Genomic DNA, 15283 nt, shown 5'->3' on the forward strand with positions numbered 1-15283 from the left:
CCAGACATTTAATAAGTATCATTTAACATAATTTTAACATTTTAAAATTACATGAAAAGCTCATTTATAAATGTTTATTTCATTTATATTTATTTATTTCTCAATTATTATTCCTAAATTTATGAAAATTGAGATAGAACTAGTCATTTTTTTTTATTAATCAGTTTTATAGACTGTTACCATCAAGGGTTTATCTTGATATTAAGGTTTAAGTAAGAACCTTAAAGTTAAAAACAGCCACCCTGTTGATAACTCAGAAAAGTTATAGCTATTTTTATTAAATCAACAATATTAATCATATTTATTTTAAAACTATATAAACAAAGATAATTTTGTTTTAGGCTTTATGACTTTAAAACATCTAGCAGAGGCAAATATAAAACGATCTGACCAGTAAACCCAGATAAAAATGTATGCTGACAATTTTGAAGACATTTCTAATTTTATTTTATCCACAATTTTAAAACCAATTAATTTATCAAAGATTTACTTAAGCCACATCAACTAAAAAAAACTGGGAGTTAATTACTATACATTTTATATGAGTGCTAATTTATTTAAACAAATCAGAATAAAATTTCTTAAGGGATTTCTGGCTGACTACACCAGGTTTTATGTAGATACAACATATAACATAAAATATGTACATACACATAAACATAAACACATATACATACATATAAAGATATCAGAACTTTTATTTTAGAATTTTAGTCGTGATATAGTAAAACACAAAAAAATTCACCAGTTTATAAAAATGATTAGACGCAAATTATTTTTCTGACAAAATGGGCTAAGGATAAGCTTTAAGCTTTTTTAATAGGCAATCTTATAAAGGCTGTGAATCAAATTTGGGATAAAGCAGTTTGAGTCACTCACCAATGCACTGAATTGAACAAAGAATAGTTAACTGTGAAAGTGTGCTGAATTATGTGAGTAGGACCAAAAGATAAGAGTGATTTTTAACAAGGTTTGTACAGTATTTTCTTGGACTCAATTCTTTGTTGTTGAAGATAAGAATGTTGCCATTCTTTTTTGTATAGGGAGGAAGGTTTTACATGGGAATTTCATCTTTGCTTTAAAAAAAAAAAAACAGTAGGAAGGTCAAAATGACTTTCTTTTATATCTGCTGGTTTTCAAGTGTTTTTGTTTTTTATGTAGTATGTTAGAATAGCGGCTTAGAGAAGGATAAAGTGGGGATATTGTAAGAAGGGGAGGTGAAAGGTCAGGAAAAGAAAAAGTTCCAGCCACCTTTGAGACAGTATTTTTTAACAAGGCAATTATTTGCATCCTCAATGTATTTTGTTTTAATTTTTTTTAGCCTCAAGATATCAATGAAATATGCATATCTTATTTGGAGTATATGATTTTATAGCCTCCATCTTTTAGTTCAGTTTTAAGAACAACAGACTAAATGATCCCTGTAATGTTTGAATATGTTTCTAGCTGGAGTTCTAGAAAATATTCTGGCATGACTTTGAACTTTGAGAGCTCATTTCGTGGGTGCTCTGATTTAATGCCAACTATGCAAAACCCAAGTAAATGCAAGCACTGAATACACAAACGCCAATTAAATAAAAGCCCAGACAGAAAATAAAATACATGCTTACCAGTAAGAATGATAAGCCTTCTCCAAAGAAAGGGAAAAATTCCCTCATCCAAGCCTCAAGGTCCAAACCTCGCAGCTGAGGTCAACTGGGGGAAAATAATTCTACCCAACAGATCTACCAAACAAGAGGGGGAACGACCTCTCCCTAATCATATCCTAAATAAAACAGAACTCAAACCATATTTGAGAGTTCTGCCCTAGAGATACTCATTGGGAAGAGAAAGGATGACCTGTGAAAGTCGTGGGGGTGTGGGGGGTTCAAAGGGCCCCAACACAGGTACCTCATGCCATAGCCCCAAAGGCCAGTGATTTTCCCTGAGGTGAGTCAGCTTTGTATCTCACTTCTGACACCATGTATGTCAAAGTCAAAATGAAAATGTAGACACAAAACTCTAAATTTAGTGTTTTATTTGAGAAGGAAGAATTTCAATTCTAGGTGATATTTAGTGTGTTCAACAAAGAGAAGGTTGAGGGTTTTATTTTAAACGAAGAATGTTACTTGTGGTCTTAAGAGAAAGCTCATTGGTATTAGTAAAGCTCTAGGGAGCTGGCAAGTTCCAACTGGTGAGCAATGGCCATAGGCAAAATTAGTCCTAGAGTTACAGCAAGTTATCTCAACAGCTATAGACAAAACTGGTCTCAGGTTACAGCAAGTAGTTTCAGTAGCCAGGCTCACAGAGAATTATATTCTTTGAGAAATATTATGTGTGTCAAGTACTTTTTCCCCCTAGCTTCTTGACTCTGTTTTAGTTGGGTGTGACAAGAATGACTCAATTCATATGAGAATCACAATTATAAGAGAACAATTATAAGAGAATCACAAATTTATGTAATCACTTAGGCTAAAAAAGTAGTAGTAAAAACATCCTATGTGGCCAGCAGCCTTGAAACAATAGAATTTAGTCAAATAATGATTACCTGCATCAGATATGCTTTCCACCTAAGTAGTTTCCCCAGTGATTTTTGCCAGTATTCTAATTCTACATGGAGTAAACACAAACTGTAAACGTTAAGAAATTGCCCATAGCATAATAATCACCTTTCAAACCTCTCATATGTTAAAGTTACTTTTTAATAAATATTATTTTCTAATAATTTGGAGTTACAGAGAAAGTAAGATTCCTTCAAAGTTTGGTGAGTTTGCCGGTCACGGTGGCTCACGCCTGTAATCCCAGCACTTTGGGAGGCCAAGGAGAGCAGATCATGAGGTCAGGAGATCGAGACCATCCTGACTAACACGGTGAAACCCCGTTTCTACTAAAAAAATACAAAAAGATAAGCCGGGCGTGGTGGCGGGTGCCTGTAGTCCCAGCTACTCCGGAGGCTGAGGCAGGAGAATGGTGTGAACCCAGGAGGCAGAGGTTGCAGTGAGCCGAGATAACGCCACTGCACTCCAGCCTGGGTGACAGAGCAAGACTCTGTCTCAAAAACAAACAACAAACAAAAAAAAAGTTTGGTGAGTTTTTTTTCAAAGTTTTATTCCTTAGATATTATCTGTATAATCAGATAGACTGGGCTAAGCCACAGCCTCATTCCTTGTCAACTGGATAACTTCAGAAAAGTGTTTTAACTTCTCCAAATCCTAGTTTCTTCCACTATAACATGAGAATAGTCAACACTGACAATGAAGGATGAGCATAAGGATTAATGAGATAGGGTGTGTAAAGCTAGCCTCATTCATGGCAATGGTCACTGCTCAGCAAGGGAAAGCAGCCCTTATGACTATATTGCTGAGATTTCATTAACTAACCTTTTGCCCTATTAATTTCATGACCCCTTTTTTAAACAGGTAAGTGTCAGAAGAAGATCCTATAACGTCAACGTGTGTCCTATAAAAGTTAATCAGGACTTCAGGGTATCTCGAACTTAATTGTTCACATGCCCATTTGATCATTCTTTTCTCTTTCTTTTCCTTTCCTTCCAAAATAAATGTCTCTTTTCTAAGCTTTAAGTAAAGAGCATGTGACCATTCCTCAATGAGCTCTTTTACATGTTTTGCATTGTTTGGCTGAGAACCAACTTGAATGTTTTTTAGACAAATTGTGGTGATTTCACCATCCACTTTCTCCTGACTCAGAATGCAGAATTTTTTCAGTGTGCTTTCGTAAGATCTACACTTGTGGTGCAGGTAAAGAAAAACATCTGTGTCAAGCACAAGCATTTCTCCACTTCTAGCAGTCTCAGGTACTAAAGTCCTGACTGATGCCAAAGGGTTATTACTTCTCTGTAGACTCCTTTGGGGATTTTGTCTATTCCACTTTCTTCCCTCACTGGTAAAATTTCTGTCTTTTTCTAAGAGAGAACATGCTCTTACTAGCAAAGATTCTTTGAGCCTCTTGACAGCCAGAAATGATCCTTCCACGGAGATTCTTCCATTGGGTTTCAAAGGACTGAAGTTTAAACTCGGGATTTTTTTTTTCAGGTCCTTTACCAGAGTTTCTAGAGTAACTTCTTTCCCAAAAACAGAAAGATCAAGGATGGCATTTACAGAGCTGAAGATCTAAAATTAAAAAGAGAGAAAAGAAAACAGTACTGCTTAGTGGGAGAGACTACATAAACATGTTCTTTTCTGCCATTTTCTTGTCTCTGCAGAAATTGCACTAAACCAGGCCCCAGTTGCCTGCCCCAGACTTCCTGACTTCTTGTACCAGGGCAGCCCATCAAAGTGATCCCATTTTGTTCAATTTGGGATTCACACTCCCTCACCACATACCCCAAAACAGAGGTGCTCAAATAATTTTTAGAGGCAGAATTTTTTTTTGAAACAGTTTTATGCAGAACCATACATATAAATTGCTCTGGTTCTGCTTGGATAGGGGTCCCCCGAGAGTCATTCCCACCCCCAGTCTAAAGTTCATCAGATGGCTGCATACAACTCTGTGTCTTACAGAATCAAGTTAGTAAACCATTGCTTTGTATTTTAACTTTTTCCTCTTTTTCTTATTTCCTGTCTCTTCAAAGCTTCTTTTTAATGTTCATTCTAATTGTGTTTTCCCAAAATAAGCCTTTAGGTTGGTACCTGCCATCATCCATGACAGTATAAGAGCTTACCATCACTTTAAAAGCATTAAGTGAGGCTGGGCGTGGTGGCTCACCCCCGTAATCCCAGCACTTTGTGGGGCTGAGGTGGGAGGATTGCTTGAGTCCAGGAGTTTAAGAAGGATGGGCAACATAGGGACACCCTGTCTCTACAAAAACTGCAAAAATTAGCCAGGCCTGGTGGTGCACACCTATAGTCCCAGCTACTCGGGAGGTTGAGGCAGGAGAATCACCTGAGCCCAAGAGGCAGAGGTTAGAGTGAGCCAAGAGTATGCCACTGCCTAGGTGACAGAGCAAGACCTTGTCTCAAAAAATACACATTTTGTAAAATAAAACATTAAGTGACACACATAGAAAGATAAAAACAGATAAGGCGATAACCAAAATTTCAAGGGCCAGGGTTGGCCTTTAACACTGACTCAGGGAGTTTGCATTTTCTTTCCTAGAAGTCATGGAGTGAGAGCACTTTGTGTCTCCTGCCGTAAGAAAAACTTCAAAGAAGAAATGGGATACAGGACTATCAGTACACCTTCAGCATCACACCTTACCTTGTCACTAAAATGAGAGACTGTGAGTTCAGCATGTCTAGCCTTCCTTGCTAGCCGGTGTTTCTTTTGTCTGATGACATTCTCTGCAACTAAGTGGAAACACTGGCATCAAAAGTGTTTATGGCACGATACACTAATAATTTTTTAATAAAATAGGCATATTCAATTATACAAGAATGTCTAAGCTTTTTTCTACATTTTTCCTCTAAATTCAACATTCAGATCACTTTTTTGTTGCACTTTAACTCATTAAAGTTCATTTTATGTGTAAGTATGACCCAAATTACATGTTATAAAACACACAAGGCATTATATGCATGAATAAAACAAAATAAAGGTATATCCCCATCTCTGTTAACTCACAAGAAGACTTTACATTCTTGATTCAAGTTATCATACTATGGTTTTCCTCCCAATTCACTGGCTGACCTGCTGAGTCTCCTTCCTAATCCTCCTCTCTTCCCATTCTCTAGACGTTGGCAAGACCTGGACCTCAGGCCTCATGCTTCTTTGCTAACCTATACCCATTCCCTGGGTGATCTCAACAATCTCCATGGCTTTAGACACCATCTCTACATGAATCGTTTTCAGAATTCTATCTTCAGCCTCCATCTTTCTCCCTTCTGCCTATAGAACTCTCTACCTCATTATCCTAATAGGCATCTCATTGACCCAAACTGAACTCTTGATAACTATCTCCCTTCCAAATGTATTCTATCCCCAGTGTTCTCTACCGCAGAAAATGACATTTAATCCATTAACATGTCCCGAATACCCACCAGTTCTTATCACCTGCCCTGCTACTGCCCTATCAAAACCAACGATGAATAGTAATTCCTCTTCTTCAAACAGCCGCTAGGTTGCTCATTTAAGAAAAGGCAGTCCAATCTTGTCAATCTCCTGCTTGAAACCTTCCCTGTCACCCAGAATAAAATCCCAGACACCTTGCCATGATCCAGCAATTACTGAGCATCAACTGGCCCCAGCTCCCCATCTAACCACATTTCCTATCACTATCCCCCAGCTCATTCCACTCCAGCCACACAGGCCTCCTTGCTGTTCTTCCACACACCCAGCATGCTCCCCACTCACAGAATTACCAGTCCTTCCCTTGGCCTAGAATGTTCTCCCTGCTTATCTGCATGAATCATTCCCTTACTTGGCTTCTGCTCAAATGTCACCTAAACAGAGCATTTCCCTTCCTATTCATCTAAAACAGCACTTTCCATCATATTCTATCCCTTTATTCTTCTTTATATCTTGTCGTAGCACTTATTATTTATGAATATATAATCATAAATAAAAATATTTAAATAAACAAATATCTAAGTTGTATATAAATAAAGCACCCAACATATTATAGATTCATTTGTTTAAAATCTGTCCAGATGTACATTTCAAGAAGAAAAAGACTCTGCCTATTTCACTCATTGCTGTATCCTCAAGACCTAGCATGTTGCCTGGTAAATAATAGGTACTCAGAAAATATTTATGAATGAATGACCAAGGCCAATCTCTCCCTCTCAATCTCTCTCTGAGTTGCCAATTCAACATATAAAATATTAACTTTCAAAAACACTACCATCTCCTTAGAGAAATACTGAGCCACTGAGCCCCCGAGCCCCCTCCTGCCATCCCTTACCTGAACATCCCCATTGAGAAGAAATGACTTAATTAATGGTGACAGCTAAAGGTACTGAAAATCCATAGTGCCTTGGATCTTTCTCTGGACTCTGTCTTCCCTCAAGCAAAGCAAGGTCTCTTCCTCTGCTCCTACCCCCATGTGGTATGTTCACCTCCAAGAGCCTGGCATGGAGACTTGTTTTTCTCTGGCAATGTATTTTCTGCCAGCCACTAAGTTGTAAAGAAGGTTGCCCGTTCCATGAGGCTGAAGGGGTGTGTGTGCTCTGCCAACCCAGTTTCCTCACCATCTAAGTCAGGAATTGGGTGCAGGGAGCAGAATGACTCAATCTGATCTCAGAGTCAAGCCATACTTCTCAATTCAACTTTGCCAGTATTGAGGCAGATACGATATTAGAATATCTACTTATTCTAAAATATATAGTTGAGGCCACCTGAAAATTCCCAAAGTAGTCATCTCGTTTATGAGATTATATATCATCTTTATGGGGTTTTTCTCCATTTTGTCTGTATTTTACAGGTTTTCTACAATAAAATATAACACTTTCACCCCAAGATATAGACAGATTCAAAATTCAGAAAAAAGTTTTCAAGAATTTGCCAGTCACTAGCAACTTTATCATGAGCCATTTTCATATCTTTTCTTCCTAAAGCAGTATCATGCCATTTGTATATTCACAATAAAATATTTTTTTAAAAAAAAGTTACTTCAGCCAGGCGTGGTGGCTCACGCCTGTAATGCCAGTACTTTGGGAGGCCAAGGCAGGCAGCTCACTTGAGGTCAGGAGTTTGAGACCAACCTGGCCAACATGGTGAAACTCCGTCTCTACTAAAAATACAAAAATTAGTTGGGTGTGATGGTGGACACCTGCTGTAATCCCAGCTATTCAGGAGGCTGAGGCAGGAGAATCACTTGAACCTGGGAGGTGGAGGTTGCAGTGAGCTGAGATCACACCACTGCACTCTAACCTGGGCAACAGAGTGAGACTGTCTCAAAACAAAAAAAAAGAAAAAAAAAGCTACTTTAAAATTTACCAGTTCTGTGGATCATTTTAATAAAATGTAATTTTTAAATTTCATTGAAGAAGTATTTCTAAAATTACAAAAATTTGATTTAGAAATACCTTTTTTTTCTTTGAATATTACATATGCAACTCCCTTGGTTCTTGTCGGATATATCACGTCTTCAACATCTCCACCCTCATTCTTAATGTCTTGGAAGTGGCTCTTTACTAATAGGGCCAATAATTGATCACTAAAAAGGCCAACTGGAAGACCAGCAACTACAGCCGTTCTTTCAGGAGCTTTGGATTCCTTGACATTCAAAACTGATGCCTGTAAGAGAAACAGTAGGTTATTCTTTAAAAATACAAGACTCTACGTAATAAAGGTGACATCACACTTCAGTAGAGAGAATATCTGATTCTATAAAAGTACTGGTGCAGCTGTTTAGATACTTTTTAAAAGGGGTGTAGGGGAGTAAATCCTTGCTTCACACCATATACCAACATAAACTCTGTATGAATTTAAGAGTTAAATGTAAAAATTAAACCTTTCTTTTTTTTTTTTTTTTTAAATGGAGTCCCTGTTACCCAGGCTGGAGTGCAGTGGCGTGATCTCAGCTCACTACAACCTCTGCCTCCTGGGTTCAAGCAATTTTCCTGCCTCAGCCTCTCAAGTAGCTGGGATTGCAGGTGTCCACCACCACACCCAGCTAATTTTTGTATTTTTAGTAGACACAAGGTTTCACCGTGTTGGCCAGGCTGGTCTCAAACTCCTGAGCTCAAGTGATCTGCTGCCTCAGCTGCTCAAAGTGCTGGGATTACAGGCATGAAGCACCACACCCAGCCACCCTTTTTTTCATAAGTTGAAAATACTGGTTAATATTTGTCTGATTTAGGAAGCCCTAAAAATAATGAAAGAAGTTACCATCCTTTTTTTAATAAGTTGAAAATATTGGTTAATATTTGTCTGATTTAGGAAGGTCTAAAAATAATGGAAGAAGTTACAAAGGAAAAGATCAAAAATATAAATTTAAAAATTTATTAATTAAAAATAAGTCAAACTAACCGCAAAATATGGTATTTGGAGGTGGCTATATGTTTTCTTCACATTGTAGAGTCTAAAGTATGTGAGAGACTAAGAAACACATTCCCTACTTTGTCAGAATCAGGAAAGTTATCATAAAAAAAAAAAAAAAAAAAAAAAAAAAAAATCCCTGGGCTATGTATAGTGGCTCATGCCTGTAATCCCAGCACTTTGAGAGGCTGAAGCAGGCAGATCACCTGAGGTCAGGAGTTCAAGACCAGCCTGGCCAACATGGTGAAACCCCGTCTCTACTAAAAATACAAAAAGTAGCTGGGCGTGGTGGCGGGTGCCTGTAATCCCAGCCACTCGGTAAACTGAGATAGGAGAATCACCTGAACCCAGGAGGCGGAGGTTGCAGTGAGCCCAGATCATACCACTGCACTCCAGCCTGGGCAGCAAGAGACTCGTTTCTAAATAAATAAACAAACAAACAAACAAAGCCCTGGCAATAACATAGGGACTGCAACGGAGTAAATCCTGCCTTCCAGCACATATCTGACATGAAAGTCAGCCATAGCAAATACACACTATTGCAGACCCTGCCACCATGCTGGACACAGAGTATCAACTGCAAGTAAATCCTTCCTTGGGCTCATTCTATTTGAATTTTTATTATCCAGTTAAGGCTTCTATTTAAATGTTTTAATTTGTCCCTCAGCCTCATTTAGGGAAATGGATTTATAAGCTTCTCCCAATTTTTATACAGTTAGTCCACCCAAGCTCAAACATAAGCTGTCCTAAGTTACCTGGGGTTGGACAGGACAGCTCATGGGCTACAGTAATGGTTAGCAGACCAGAAAGGAATTTGGGGCCCTCAGTCCAGAGGCCTCTCTATTCAATAGGACTCCACTGAAACTATTTCTGACCTACCAGATCAGGAAGACGGTGTAAGCACCCACACACACACATACACATACACACACACACACACACACACACACCACACACACAATGTCCTGTCCATCCCAAGAGCCCCGTAAAATGAAAGTAAAACAATTTTAAAAAGAAGCCCGGGCACGGTGGCTCACACCTGTAATCCTAGCACTTTGGGAGGCCGAGGCAGATGGATCACCTGAGGTCAGGAATTCTAGACCAGCCTGGTCAACGTGGTGAAATGCCGTCTCTACTACAAATAAGCTGGGTGTGGTGGCAGGCGCCTGTAATCCAGATGAAACCCGGTCTCTACCAAAAACACAAAAAATTACCCAGGTGTGGTGGTGCACACCTGTAGTCCCAGCTAGTTACTCCAGAGGTGGAGATAGGAGGATCGGAGGATCGCTTGAGCCCAGGAGCTCGAGGCTGCAGTGAGCCAAGATGGCACCACAGCACTCCAGCCTGGGTGACAGAACAAGGTTCTGTCTAAAAAAAAAAAAAAAAAAAAAAAAAAAGCCTGAATGAACACTCCAGAGAGAATCTGCTAGCATTTATATCCCAGAGCAAGTTCTCCCCCATTTATGGGATTTGAAGGGGCCCCAGCCTAAAAATCATAAGTACTTGCATGATTTTAAGTAAAGCATGGAATGCAGACTGGGCAAGGTGGCTCACACCTGTAATCCCTGAACTTTGGGAGGCCAAGGCAGGCGGATCACCTGAGGTCAGGAGTTCGAGGACAGCCTGCCAACCTGGTGAAATCCCATCTCTACCAAAAATAACAAAAATTATCTGGGCGTGGTGGCACATGCCTATAGTCCCAGCTACTACTTGGAGGCTGAGACAGGAGAATGGCTTGAATCTGGGAGGTGAAGGTTGTAGTGAGCACCACTGCACTCCAGCCTGCCTAGGCAATAGAGGGAGACTTTGTCCCAAAAAAAAAAAAAAAAAAAAAAAAATCATGGAATGCAAAAAGAAAAGAAAGAAAAGGGAAAGAAAGAAAAAGAAGAAAAAGAAAGAAATAAATAAAAAGAAAAGGAAAGAAAGAAAGAAGAGAAATAAAGAAAAGAAAAGAGAAAGGAGAAAAGAAGAGAAAGAGGAAGGAAGAGAGGAAGGAAGGAAGGGAGGGAGGGAGGGAGGGAATCCATTTGACCCATTTGCTGGGAACATTTTCCTAGAAGTGGAAAAGGAAAAATACACATAACATTGGACCAAAAGGAGAAAAAGTAATCACAGCACACTATTGGGACCTGCTATAAACAATATTTACTGTTTACATTATTATTGGTTTTTACTTTTAGACAAACCTGCTAACTCTTAAAAAAGGCCAGGTGCAATAGCTCACGACTATAACCCCAGCACTTTGGGAAGCTGAGGTGGGCAGATCACTTGAGGTCAGAAGTTTGAGATCAGCCTGGCCAACATGGTGAAACCCCATCTCTACTAAAAATACAAAAATTAGTGGTGGCAGGCGCCTGTAATCCCAGCTACTCCAGAGGCTGAGGAACCAGAATGGCTTGAACACGGGAGGTGAGGGTTGCAGTGGGCCAAGATCGTGCCACTGCACTCCAGCCTGGGTGACAGAGTGAGACTGTCTCAAAAAAAAATAAAATAAAATAAAAACAAAAATATTGAAGATTTAAATATGGCTACAAAAAAATAGAAGTGCTCAACCCTGTCAATGTAAGAATAAAGGCAGGGACATCATATCAGAAAGCAAAAAGGCATAAAGAAAAACTTTATTTTTCCAGTGAAGATTCACTCACTCATTTGTGTTTATTTCTTTTGGGAGATCTTTCTCTTTTTTTCTTTTTTTTTTTTTGAGACGGAATCTCGCTCTGTCACCCACCCTGGAGTGCAGTGGTGTGATCTTGGCTCACTGCAACCTCCACCTCCCAGGTTCAAGTGATTCTCCTGCCTCAGCCTCCCGAGTAGCTGGGACTACAGGCACCAGCCACCATGCCCGGCTAATTTTTGAATTTTTAGTAGAGACGGGGGTTTCACCATTTTGGCCAGGCTGGCCTCGGACTCCTGACCTCGTGCTCCACAACCCCCTTGGCCTCTCAAAGTCTTTTTTTTTTTTTAGACGGAGCCTCGCTCTGTTGTCCAGGCTGGAGTACAATGGCACGACCTTGGCTCACTGCAACCTCCGCCTCCCGGGTTCAAGTGATCCTCCTACCTCAGCCTCCCGAGTAGCTGAGACTACAGGTGCGTGCCATCACGCCCGGCTAATTTTTGTATTTTTAGTAGAGACTCCTGACCTCACGTGATCCGCCCGCCTTGGCCTCCCAAAGCGCTGGGATTACAGGAGTGAGCCACCGCGCCCGGCAGGGAGATCTTTTTCTGCACTCCAACAATATCAAAGAAAAACATGCAATTAATGTAAACTCAGGAAATCTTACTTCAGTTCCATGCCCTCATTAGTACTAATACTGTATTTCTTTATTTGAATGTCTACATGTAATTTATCTTTAAAATCAAAGAAACTTCTCCCTGAACCAGTATTTTTAGGAGAAAAAAACATAAAGGTGTAAATTTTGTTTGGTAAGAACTAGTTTCTATGAATCATCTAATGAATTAGTACTTCAATGACTTGCCAGTATTTGTCCTTCGTTTCGTAGGTTGGAGAAAGTATGGCTAATACAGATAATTTTACTGAGGTCAGTTATGAATAATGAGGGTTATTAATCTCTTCTACCCACGATTAAGATAAAGAATTGTCCTAGAGAAAGACAGTCCTTTCAAGGACTTTGCAACCAGCAGCTTTTAGCCAATAAATACTAAGGTGATGGCGCTTTTCCTTGCATCAGTATTGTGTTATAACAGACTTGGCCATCTTATCAGAAAGCAAAAAGTATATAGAAAAAGTTTACTTTTGTAAGTAAGGCATTGGGAAGAAAAAGAAGATTCATTCACTGCATTTGTTTATATTGATTTTCTCAAAATCAGTTGTTCATTTTGAATGACGACGCCTTTACCGCCACCAGGTCAACAAAAACGCACTTGCCTCTCACAATTGCTTTTGCATTTCCGGGACTCTAGCATTTCACAGCAGGAATTAAAGGCCTTGCCAAGGCTTTTAAGCGATTGATGGAAACAAAACAAAACACAGAGGCTACATTTTGAATTTGCTAACTTTTCTTCCTCACCAGCACTAATAGTAAAAACGTCCTTTGTGTCTCTAGAGGGAAAACTAAGACCACAAAAGACAAGAATTCGCACCAAGGCAGACATAAGACATGAGGATGTCTTCCTGACTTGCGTCCTCGTTCTTACTAGCCCTTTTCTACAGGCACTGTGGCCTCCATTTCTGGCTAATCAGTCCACTTTTGTTCCCCCCGAGGCGTGGGAGGCCAACAGTTAAGCCCTAAGAGCCTGCGAAGCAGCTCCTCGAGGAAACGGCTGCGTCCCCGTCGCCTGTGCAGTGGGTGCGGGAGGTGGCAGCCTAGTCCTGCGCTTCTGGAGCGGGCCTACACCGCAGCGCCGTATGTGAATTTCAGGAGCACGCAGTGCCGCCACCCGGGAAGTTGCAGCGAGGCTGACCTGAGTTTGCCCGCCGGGGTGGACGGCTCTCCAGGATCCCCAGGGCCCCTCCGCGCGCCGCCCCTTCCCGCGCAGCCCTGCACCCTGGCCTGTCGCGCCCGGTTCCGCGCCCTTCTAGGGGACCATGGCGACGGTGCAGGCACGGACCTGCTCCGCAAAATCCAAAGCAAAAGGAACTTGCCATGGCGGAGGAGAGACGCGCCCTCGGCGGCCGCAGGAAGCCCACAACCAGCGGAACGCGGGGGATGGGGAGAGAAGCGAGCAGGCAGGTTTTGGTTTCGTTTTTTTGTTCCCGCTCCCTTGGAGGCTACGAAGAAAAGGGCGGCCCTTCCACCCGCTCCGGCTGTCTGCTACCTCGTGGCCTGTGGGTGGGAGCTCGGACTCAGGAGTGCTGTTGCCAGCGCCTGCCCAGACGCCCTCCGTATTTTTGCAACTTTTGGAAGCACGCTGGAGAGAGGCCGAGAGGATTCCTCGACACGAAATTTGGGGATTCTGTGGGTGATGCATCAATGATTGCAATTTTGTTTTTACCCGTTTTGCTAAGCAGCAGCAACAACAGCAGAGTTGATTTAAAAAAAGAAAAAACGCAAAAAGGGAAAACACATAGGAGGTGGTGGCCGCTTCCTGTGTTGATACTCGGGGGGGGCTACGCTTTTCATAACGTCAATCATCTCGTAGTTGCAGAGAGCCCTAGATGTCATGACAGTTTTGAATCGCATGCATTAGCATGTAAGGGAGTTACATATCTTGCATGCATGCTGTCTTCTGTGTTTGTATATTCGATGCCATGAAGTTGAAGGGCATGTGGCTAAAACCTTTTTACTACATGAAACTTTACAACACTTTTGAAAACAATTCAATGTGGTTTATGGGCACTGTAATATTTCTCCAGATAATTGTCCAAAATTTCCCATAGAGAAGGCTTTTGTCCTCATTAGTTGCTGGCCTCAACCTAACCATCTAGGATATTAAACTGCTACCAGAATTTTACATCCAGCTACCTTTACTTTTTAGAACGTATTCTCTATAATATTGATACCAATTTCTACTTCACACAGATGGTTTTTTACAACAGCAAGTAAAGTTTTTCTAGCATCAGTTTTTAAAAGCCCTTCGCTCAGTGAAATCTGCATGTCTTTCCTACGCCCTTATTATCTGTCCAGCCATCTTCGCCTTCCCCCACCCCTCACCTGTGCCTTTTCCTCTGTACAACCTACCCCAGTTCCCCGACCCTCACCTCAACCCCCAACCCCGTGTTGGTCACCTTCCCAGCCCAGACCAGGAGCCCCCTTGGACCTCTACCGGGTGCTAAGGACACAGGATGAAAGCGCCAGGTCCCTGCCAACAGAGAGCTCACCACTTTGTCCATGCCTTAGTATAGGACCCCTGAATGGCACCTATGGGGACACAGAGAATCTCTGGACAAACTTCAAAATCAAATCAATGAATGCATGAAGAACAAAGGTAGATAGCTAGCAGATATGAAGAAACCCAATCCCACTCCTAAGAAATGGAAATTGAAGTAATAAGATACCATTTTTCCACAGCTAGATCTGGAAAACTAAAAAGCGTTAGCCTGAATGTAAGAAAGCATCAGAGTTGCTGCAAGCATAGATAGATGCTAATACGTCTAAAGATTTTTATCAAAATGTAAAGTGCAAAAAAATGTAAAACGCACATATCCTTAGTCTCAGCAATTCTACTTTTAGAACTGAACTTGAAGTTATAGTGCACAAATGGTACTAAGATATTGTATAGAAATTTTATTTTATTGCTTGAAATACAGGTAGTAATATTTTTTTATAAACTGGGATCCACCTAGTTTATCATTGAATGGAGCTATTTATTATATGGCTGATGGTATATCAGTAAGGCACAAGGCTATGAAGATTTTAAAACAGAATGAGGAAGGGAGCAGTGGCTCCCACCTGCATTCCCAGAGCTT

General features: G+C 40.7%; 1 protein-coding gene across 1 annotated transcript; it reads right to left on the minus strand.

Annotated features, from left to right (window-relative positions):
* Positions 1-680: 680 nt before the first annotated feature.
* Positions 681-13669, minus strand: RBM43 (RNA binding motif protein 43). The gene is made up of 4 exons (XM_025403877.1): positions 13520-13669; positions 7962-8172; positions 5197-5285; positions 681-4109 (listed from the first exon to the last, which is right to left on the minus strand). The coding sequence occupies exons 1-4, from the start codon at positions 13520-13522 to the stop codon at positions 3351-3353; spliced, it is 1062 nt and encodes a 353-aa protein (XP_025259662.1). The 5' UTR covers positions 13523-13669; the 3' UTR covers positions 681-3350.
* Between the last annotated feature and the right edge of the window lie 1614 nt (positions 13670-15283).

This window comes from Theropithecus gelada, chromosome 12, assembly GCF_003255815.1.
Source record: "Theropithecus gelada isolate Dixy chromosome 12, Tgel_1.0, whole genome shotgun sequence".
NCBI classification, from domain to species: domain Eukaryota; kingdom Metazoa; phylum Chordata; class Mammalia; order Primates; family Cercopithecidae; genus Theropithecus; species Theropithecus gelada.

Excerpts from the sequence above, each read along its gene's own strand:
- RBM43 (XM_025403877.1), bottom strand. Across the intron at positions 5,286-7,961 it reads AATATTCAAAGAAAAAAAAG|TTGCAGAGAATGTCATCAGA; the intron begins GTATTTCTAAAT and ends GTTTCCACTTAG. Across the intron at positions 4,110-5,196 it reads TCTCTCATTTTAGTGACAAG|ATCTTCAGCTCTGTAAATGC; the intron begins GTAAGGTGTGAT and ends TTTTAATTTTAG.